General features: G+C 40.5%; 2 protein-coding genes across 4 annotated transcripts in view; one reads left to right on the top strand and one right to left on the bottom strand.

Moving 5' to 3' along the window:
* Window positions 1-61: 61 nt before the first annotated feature.
* Window positions 62-4,624, top strand: GTF3A (general transcription factor IIIA). 2 transcript variants are annotated; one of them, XM_031066106.1, is made up of 8 exons: window positions 62-267; window positions 654-750; window positions 939-1,027; window positions 1,906-1,979; window positions 3,226-3,309; window positions 3,695-3,924; window positions 4,023-4,079; window positions 4,341-4,624. In XM_031066106.1, the coding sequence occupies exons 1-8, from the start codon at window positions 98-100 to the stop codon at window positions 4,563-4,565; spliced, it is 1,026 nt and encodes a 341-aa protein (XP_030921966.1). In that variant the 5' UTR covers window positions 62-97; the 3' UTR covers window positions 4,566-4,624. The 2 variants fall into 2 exon arrangements, with proteins under 2 accessions (XP_030921966.1, XP_014167202.2); XM_014311727.2 differs by having other exon boundaries at window positions 64-267; window positions 4,020-4,079.
* Window positions 4,568-9,202, bottom strand: part of MTIF3 (mitochondrial translational initiation factor 3) — a 5,168-nt gene continuing 533 nt past the window's right edge. The window contains exons 1-4 of one of the 2 annotated variants that reach the window (XM_031066108.1): window positions 8,371-8,540; window positions 7,528-7,991; window positions 6,113-6,258; window positions 4,568-4,842 (exon numbers count right to left, since the gene is read on the bottom strand). In XM_031066108.1, coding sequence (XP_030921968.1) covers window positions 4,630-4,842; window positions 6,113-6,258; window positions 7,528-7,990 — 822 coding nt within the window. In that variant the 5' untranslated portion in view covers window position 7,991; window positions 8,371-8,540 and the 3' untranslated portion in view covers window positions 4,568-4,629. Of the gene's footprint in view, window positions 4,843-6,112; window positions 6,259-7,527; window positions 7,992-8,370; window positions 8,541-9,202 lie in introns of those variants that run through there. The other variant, XM_031066107.1, reaches the window with a different exon arrangement.

Raw genomic sequence — 9,202 nt, 5'->3', positions numbered from 1 at the left:
GGGCAGGCCGTTTCTCCTGCTCGGGGGTGCCCCCACCCCTCGGGGCTGCGCGGTGTGGCCGGGCCGGGCGCGGCCGGGGCATCCCGCTGACAGCAGGATGGCCTCTCCGGGGCGGCCGAGCCCCTGCCGGGGTGGGTTTGCCCCTGCGACAGCTCCTCTCTTTCAGAGGCCGTATGTTTGCGATTATGAAGGCTGCGGCAAAGGGTTCACGAGGGACTTCCACCGCGCCCGACACCTCCTCACGCACACCGGGGAAAAGCCGTTCGAGTAAGGCCCAGGTTTTTACTTCTTAAGCTGAAGTGCTGTTTTTCGTAAGGAAGGGAAGTTAAAACAGGGCAGGGGTAGAGAACATGCATGCCTTTGGTGTCATGGGCACTGCCATAACTGTGTGTACACGGGGTGGGATCAAACCCCCTGTTCCGGCAGTGATCTGTAACAAATGCTTAAAGGAATGGGCAGATCTCCCCCAAGAATACATTATTAAAAGGCTAACTTAGTCTCTGTCTTTTAGTGTCTTCAAAGCAAACTTCTGTATTTGAGTTGTGAGTTTCAGTAATTCTTCTGTGTGTTGTTCTTGTACGATGATTTCTGTATCTGCCTAGGGAACAAGTCACTGTTTGACAGCAGTAATAAAAAATGCAGTTCATTTGCAGGTGCACAACTGAGGGGTGCAATGAGAAATTTGGAACAAAATCAAACATGAAGAAACACATTGAGCGCAAGCATCAGAATCAGCAAAAGCAGTATGTGGTGAGTAATTACCTTTGCACTGTACAGTGGAGGCTAAATAAGCTCTTTGTTGTGTATCTGGTGAAATACTTCAACTTGTTATTATGTGGTACTTGTATAAGTTCAAATACCATAACTGGGATTTCAGCAAAGATGTGAACTGAACTGTCATTATTTGGCCTCTAATCATAACTTGATTTCCTCAATAGTGTGACTTTGAAGGCTGTAACAAGTCTTTCAAGAAGCATCAACAACTTAAAGTTCATCAGTGTCACCACACCAATGAACCTCCCTTCAAGTACGTGGATAATTTTAATACTGAATTTTAACACTGTAGATGAAAATAGGTGCATTTTCTCGGCCTTTTCATTGATGTGGCAGTAAAATAAATCAGTTTGTAGTCAGGGCTGCAAGTTTATTTCTTGTACTAGTCCTTTGCTCAGTGATCTGTTTTGAGCAACAATTTTGGTGCTCTGTAATTTCAGCGTTCCAGCAATTTTATAAAAAAACAACACAACACTCCCCCACCCCACAGTTTTTAATTCATAGTTTGAAATACAGGCATAAGAGCTTGCACAATAATGAAGAATGCAGCTACCTTTATTTCGTAGTAAGAAGCAGTGACTTGGCTGACATTGAGTAGTGAGTAGTACGTAGAAAAAGAGGACAGACTTGGACACTAATCTTGGAAACTGTGCATTGCAGCTCCATTTGGGTAACACATCACTATAGATCTGCTAAAAGCAAAGTTCAGTCTTGTATTTCTTACAGGTGGGTCACACTTAACATGAGTGCTCCTTCCACTTCAGTGAAATGCAGTACTGTGGTTGGATGACAGCCAAAAATGTCAGTGCTCTGCTGGTTCTGCACAAACCACTTAAACCTTCCACTCTCTGTTCTTCTATGTTTGAAGAGCCTGCTGTGTAGAGATGATACAAGGCTTGACTCTTCAGCTAAAGCTCAACTTACTGTATATTTGGAAATCATACTATAGTTCTAACTTCAAAGTCATCCAAGTCTATTAAAAAACTAATACGGAATTTACTTTTACAAGGTGGGGGGACACACACCGTAGGTGAAGGGAAACTTGGATTATTTTGTTAATTTTAATTGTTCTTGACTTAACAAAAAATACGTAGATACGGTGAAAGAAATTTTGTGCTATTTTGTACCTAGATGTAATAAAGAAGGATGTGGAAAGTGCTTCTCTACTCCAAGTCGACTAAAGCGGCATGAGAAGATACATGAAGGTAAAACTGTTTTTTTTCTTTTTAAGGTTATGTTTCAGCAAAGGAAAAAGAACTGCTTCCAGTGCAGAGTATGCACAGATGCATGACAGTCTGAAAGTGTTCTGGGCCTAGTGATCCAGACAAGACAAGACACCCATTTTGAATAGTAAAGTGGGATATAACTGCAGGGCATTGCAGTGTTCAGTTATGTGTGTTTGTGACAGTCTGAGCAGAGCTCAGGATTCCTTCAGTTATTTCTTCTCCTGAGGTGCTTCCTTGCAAATAATCAATTTTTTGGAGATGGGCTGGTGGTAAAGGCGTTAGCCTAGCTGTCCAGAGCATAGATTAAGTTGCCAGTTCTGCCACAAATTTCCTATGGAGCCTTGGCAGAACCATGTGTATTTTTAGTTATTAATGAAGCTATGTGAGAGGCTTTTAAGTGAAATCATCATAATGTGGCTATGTATGTTTGAGCTTATCCTGCTGCCTTCCTATTCATTCTTTCACTGACAGATAACCAGCTTTCCAGTGATAGGAAAAAACCAAAACCAAATCAGATAAAGCCAGCAGACTAGGAAGAGTACCCAGAAGGCTGTGATTTGTGCTGTGATTTGTACTGTGATTCCCTTTTCTTCAGACAAGGACTTGTTTGTAGGTTTTTGAGCATTCCAGTCCTGGGATTTAAATAGTATTGACTTTCTGTGGTTCCTGCCTGATAGAATGGTAGAATCTCTTTAGACGCTGGAATACTACTGTATGGTCAGTATTTCTTTTTAATATGCAGGACAAATATTTATATAAAAGTAATATATATTACTAGTTATTTTTATCTATTTGAGAGAAAGTGTATGGCTGGGAGGAAGTAGCTTTACTGAGGCCAGGAGAGAGAGTTTCACGAAATCATTTAGGTCAGAAAGGATCTCTGGAGATCACCTGGTCCAGCTCCCTGCTCAAGGTGGGGCCAGTTAGACCAGGTTGTTGAGGACCACATCCAGTGGTGTTGAATGGTTCCAGGGCTAGGGCTTCCATAGCCTCTCTGCGCAACTGGTGTCAGTGATACAGGTTTCTACCTTAAAACGTTAAGATTTTCTCTTGTTCTAATTTGTGTTGATTGTTCATTGTCTCTTACCCCATTCCTGTGCAATATGGGAATAGACAAGGAATAACTGGCTTTTAATTTTCAAATGCTGGAAGCAGAGTTCCCCCTTGTAAAACTGAACTGTTTGCCAGACCCTCTGTGATTGTAAACATCTGTTCCATCCAACAGGCTATGCATGCAAGAAGGAAAACTGCTCATATATCGGAAAAACTTGGACAGAGCTTCTGAAACATAATAAAGTCAGTCATGCAGGTGAGTTCCAATTGCATTGGTAAACTTATGATACAAATAGGAAACCAACTGGTAATCTGGAGTCCTTGCTGTACTCATTTCATCAGCTTGTCAGCGTGTCCCAAACTTGTCTAACTTTATTGGTAAAGTGGCTGTCACTCCAGCTAGACCTTTGATGAAAATGCTGGTCAGTATACTAATTTAACTTTGTGATTCAGTTAACAGAAAACTGTTTTATGTAGGATTTCAGATCTGGGTAATTCATACTGCATTATCCTCCTGAAGTTTCTTAAGCTCCTTGCATTTTGTGTTGATTTTAGCATAGTTCTAACAGACCACCAGGTTTGATTCTGAGCTGCTGTAAGAAGTTGTTTATTTATACTTTGCCTTTATTTCTCCCACTTAGAGCCAATAGTCTGCAGTGAATGTAACAAAACTTTTAAACGGAAGGATTACCTCAAGCAGCATCAAAAGACACATGCTGTGGAGAGGGAAGTCTACTGCTGCCCCAGAGAAGGATGTGGGAGAACGTACACAACTTTATTTAACCTTCAAAGCCATATCCTCTCTTTTCATGAGGAGAAAAAACCATTCGCTTGTGATTATCCAGGCTGTGGAAAAGTGTTTGCAATGAAGGTATGTGTTTTTTTAACTATTCTGATCTGAATCCCATTATCTAAAATTAAAACTTAACTCTTTTTTTTTTTCCCTCCTGCTCTTTGTAACTGTAGCAGAGCCTAGCAAGACATGCAGTTGTACATGATCCTGAAAAGAGAAAGCTGAACTTGAAAGTAAGTTACACTCTTGGAAAAAGTCTTCTCACCCCTACCCTATCACTGCAGAGGACGGTAAACTTTACCTGTTTTAGAATGTGACTTCAAGCAGGAAAACAGGTCAAATATGTAGGTAATTTGGGAGATTCTTAATTTATGAAGCTCCTTTAGCTAATGTAGTCCTGGCCTCTACATTGATTTCTTTTTTTCCCCACCACAACAGTAGTCTTTGCTCCACAGATCTGTTAAGTTTACTAATTCTGGATGTATTTCTACCAGGCAAAGCGTTCTCGTCCCAAGAGGAGCTTAGCCTCTCGTCTCAGTGGCTACATTCCTCCCAAAACACAGCCAGGAAAGGATGAAATTGTGATGGAAAGCAAGACAGCAGATAAGCTCATGGAAAATGGAATACCAGCTGTTGAAATTCAGACTGTAGCAAAGGTTAACCAAGACAGTGTTCTTCATGGAATGACCAATGCAAAGCTCAACAATAACTTTAGATAAAGTTAATTTTTTTCTAAATTTTATTTTTTAAATAAATATATATTGTTTACACTGCTTCAGGAAGTCATTGATGCAACTCATTTGACTTCAGATCTTCATTTTCATCTTTCTTTACTGTATTATTTTTCTTGATTTCCATCTTCTGGTGTTCTTTCAACTCTTTGTCAGACATGTGCCTGAAAACACAGGTACTCACTCCTTCTCTAGCAACTTTTGGCTTGGAAAGATAGGTTGCTTTCTCAGACACAGTCTCCAAAATTTGATCAAAAAGCATGAACTAAAAAGGAGGAGAAAATGAAAATAGAACTAAATGAATGCACAAATACAGGTAGAAAAATATTTCAAGCTGCTCTGTAATAACATGATCTGCTTAGTTTAGCTATTAGCTGAACCAAGCTAGTTGCTAGTCCTAGTTTGAGCACTTCAGTTTGTTCCTAACTGTTCTTTACTCATAAGCAGGTTCAGGCAAGTCACTAGAGGGGGATTCAGCCATTTCCTAACATTTAGGCTGCACTGCTGACTCATGGTGTTTTGTTCTTTAAGGGTGTCCATTAGAGTGGTCTGCATCTCACTACTCTCCACCCTCCTCTTCCTCTAGATTCAGATATATTATTATATGAGGCTTTTTTCTTAAAGGGTAGTATTGTCCTAAGGTAAGCAGAACCTAGTAGTATTGAACTGAGTAACAGTGCATTCATGTAACATACTGAATTCCTAACCTCATTATTAAGCCTTCAAGAACAATGTAAATCAGGACTGTGTCATGAAATGTTCTGTTCCCTCCCATCATCAGTTCTTCCTGTTACTCCTTCCCTGTGAATTTGGCTTCCTATAAAAAGTTTTGGGTTTTTTTGGATGAAATGCTATCGCAATTTTCCCCAGCAATTTAGTTGAGACAATTGTCAAGAACACCTAATTCACTAGGAGAAAAAAACAGTCTTACACAGAATATTTATAAAAAAACCATTTTTGTGAATGACAGGAAGTCTCAAGGCCCTGCAATTATACTGGGAAGTTGCCATCAGCTGCTTAACATTTTTAGTGATGTTCATTTTGCTCTTCTTGGAACACCATTCCAATAGTTGTTCATGTAGGAATGGACAACTAACCTTAGCCAAAGTTGCATAAATGCAGCTCCAGAAGAACTGTTGGTGAAATAATCCAGCTAAACTACAGACCTTTTTTTTTAAACCGCACTGTAAAGTGTTCAGAATGGGTAAGCTGGCTAAAGGCATCGATCAGAAAATTTCACTGGCCCCATTAATAGGATGGTGCTGCATAGGAGTAGGAGCTTCTTAGACTCTGCTGTCCAAGCCAGTACTGCAGCTGGATTCTTAAGGAAGCATGGTATTTGGACTGTCTCTCTGGAACTACTTTTCTTCACCAGTGTTTGAAGAGGAGCAGCTTAAGGCAGGCAATCACTACTTTCATGGGGCCTAGATCTCCACAGAGATACTAAAAACTGTGGCAGTACACAATAAGGAAGGTCAATACAGCTGCAGCTGTTTAATGACATTAACTGGTCCCACCTCCAGAAGTGCACTTACCATGTCTGTACTGCTGCCTTTGGCTTGCCGGATGGTAACTTTAACATGGTGTCTCTTTTCAATCCACTGTGCTATCTGTTTAGTCTTGGTCTCTAGGTCGTTCTTGGCAATAGCCGAAGAAAAGGATAACTCCTTCTGCACCACCCCTGTTTAAAACAGAACTGAAACTCTGTTGGCTTAATATTTGACAAACCTGTACTAGTTGCTCTCTTTTATCAGCTTATGGTGCTTTGTCTGCTTGACTCCCTCCTCCCACGCTGCTTTCTCAGAGCATCCTGATCTCATTGTCTCAGCATGCACCACTCTCACCTGAGAGGGTGGCAACTTGATGCTCTCACACTCACTACTGCAAATGGGAGCCTGAGTGCATGTTTGAGGCACACAAGGAAAATCTCTTCAGGGTCAGAAGGCTTAAGGTATTTTTAATTACAGTCTTGTTCATATGATCCACAATGTAGGTCTAACAAACAGGTAAGCAGTGGATCTGGAATTAAGGACTTAGTGTGCAAATTCCTGTGTTCTGCATGTAGGACAGCTGAAGGTAAAAGCGCTGACGTTAGCTCTTCATCTCAAGCCCATTTTATTCAATGGTGAGTGCAATATTCAACTGGAAGTACGACAATGCCTTGTAATATATTTGAACATAATACATATATGATGATATCTACAGTCTCTTCGTCCTTCCAATTTCTCTAAAGCAGTTACTATCTGAATAATATTTTTGTGGTTTCTTGAACAGAGCAACTCACTACCACAATAACGTTCTCCTCTAAAATCAGAACTCTACCCAAAGCTATCTTCATTAGCTGAGGATATGAGAGGATACAAGGTCACATGCCTTTTCTAAAACCTCTTTGCCAAACTCAGTTTGTTAAACTTAGGTGGTCCTAAGGGAAAAAAAAACAAAAGCAAACAAAACAAACTGAAAAGTGTTAAATACTGAAAACGTTCTCTTACTCTGTACAGGAAAGGGCTCCGGACTTTGTCCTCCTAGCAGCAAATGAGGAAGAGAGTGTTTCATGACTACTGGTGACAAACTATATAATTATATTGGTGTATCTGGTCCTTAGTTTGTAAAAACTGCCTGTCATTCTATGCCTTAGTAAAAGAACAGAAATTCAGTGAGTCTCATGGAACCAGAGCCTAGTTATATTCACTCACATTAAAATATTTTTTTAACAAGTCAGCAGATGCCAAAATAGCAAATCTTAAGAGGGCAATAGAAGGATTCTCTGTGGAAGACTGGACTAATCCAAAATTTTATTTTCACCACTGCAAATCCTTAATAGCGTGGACTGCACTGACATTGCTTTGGATTTACACAAATACAAGTAAGAGGATTTAATCTGTTGAAACCACTTTTAATGCAGCATTTTTCAAAGTCCTCAGCATTGTAGTGTTTACGGTGCACATACCTTGCTTTGGACTTGCTTTTTTCTTCTCTGCACGTTTAAGCTGCTCTTCATGAATCTGCTGCCCAGTCATTAGTCTGTAAACTGGAGGTTCTACATTCTCACGAAGCAGAACCAGTTTCAGGCCATGCTGATCCATAAGTCTGAGTGCCTCTGCTCGGTGCATGTTTCCTAAACTCTCCCCATCCTGGTTGATTACGTGCAAAATACGATAGGGAATTCTTCGCCCAACGCTTCCAAATGCCGCTTTACTTTTTGGTTGTGCGTGAGATTTTTCATCTGTACAATATGGTTGAGTAAGCCCAAACACAGCTGACTTCCTCGGGTCAGGTACCACTATCCAGAATGGAGAAAAGAGCCACTTTTGTGCTGTCTGTGGCAGAAGAGTACCAAAGAACCTTTTTGCATATCTGCTCTCATTTCTGGCCGCTTGACATAAATATTTCATTGTGCACAAGGCAGTCATTCTGAGGAAGAAGAAAAAAGTTACCCCATCAGTCAGATTCTTCTAGTTATATTAGAAAGACTTGACTCCAGTTCAGTAAACCCTAGTGTTTGTAACTACTCTTTTAAAATGATACATGGTACTACTATACAGAATCATCAGTCAACAGTCATTTTACAGTAACAAAATTTAACACAGAGGGACAATCTGACTAATGAGCAAAATGTATGAGTTGATGTTACCTTCTGTATCTTAAAATCTGAGCCTGAACTCCTTTAAAGAATGCAATACTTCTAGTTCCTTTCTTCTCACTTTCAAATTTTAATCTAAATAGCTACAGGCATCTATCCTGACACAGTACTCACAAAGCTATAAACTTTCAAACATGCTTCCAAATATACCCGTGCTTGAAGACTACTGAAACTCATCTTTGAGACATTTCTTCCACTGGATTTTTTTTCCCATTCTTCCCCGGGTCATGAAATCCCCCTGGCAATTTTGCTGCAGCTCCCCATTATTTGCATTTGTTCAGACCTTCAGAAATCGTCCATTTTCTAACAGCTGCAAAAAACTTAGGAAATAAAGAGCAAACTGTGAGTACTCTCTGCAGTTTTCCTATTTTTTGTTTAAAAGGCAGCAATTACAGGAAAAGTCAAGGATGATGCAGGAAACCAAACACATGTCATACCAGAGGAGCTGATAAGAGTGATACCTTTTCTGCCCAGGAGGGAATGTGACTCTGCTCTATGAATACATGCATGCATACACATACATACACACTAATATATGACATGGTGTAAACATGCATCCATGTGCATACATACGCATGGAAAAGGTGTAAACCATCAGCAAGGATAAAAACCTATTTATAATTCTCAGCAGTGTTGGCATAGGAACATGTAAAATGACTTGCCTGTGAATAAACAGTCTGAAAAGGGGACAGTCTGGAGCCTGGGATGGATATCATATCTCAACAGTAAGGACAATGTCCATGCAAACTGCTTGAAGAAGGAGCCAGAGGAGTTCATGAACAGGGCAGTCTGATAACAGCTATGTGCTACCTAGATCCAGAATTCAAGCTAGCCACAGGGCACAGAAGAGAAGTAACATGATTTCCACAGCAGCCTAAAATTAGCTGGTAGACCTACCTTCCCTTCCTGCCCTGGGCTCTGCCTCTGCCCAGTAAAAACAGCTTTTTGTCTGGCTGTGACAACAGCCCTACGGCTGAACACC

Source organism: Geospiza fortis, unplaced genomic scaffold, assembly GCF_000277835.1.
Source record: "Geospiza fortis unplaced genomic scaffold, GeoFor_1.0 scaffold16, whole genome shotgun sequence".
In the NCBI taxonomy this organism is placed as follows: Eukaryota; Metazoa; Chordata; class Aves; order Passeriformes; family Thraupidae; genus Geospiza; species Geospiza fortis.
The sequence above is the reverse complement of the archived record's forward strand: the minus strand, read 5'-3'. Positions and strand labels throughout refer to the sequence as shown.

Coding starts and splice junctions, on each gene's coding strand:
- GTF3A (XM_014311727.2), top strand. CDS start 98: ATGGCCTCTCCGGGGCGGCCGAGCCCCTGCCGGGGTGGGTTTGCCCCT. Junction 268..653: donor ACCGGGGAAAAGCCGTTCGA/GTAAGGCCCAGG, acceptor GTTCATTTGCAG/GTGCACAACTGAGGGGTGCA. Junction 1,980..3,225: donor GCATGAGAAGATACATGAAG/GTAAAACTGTTT, acceptor TCCATCCAACAG/GCTATGCATGCAAGAAGGAA.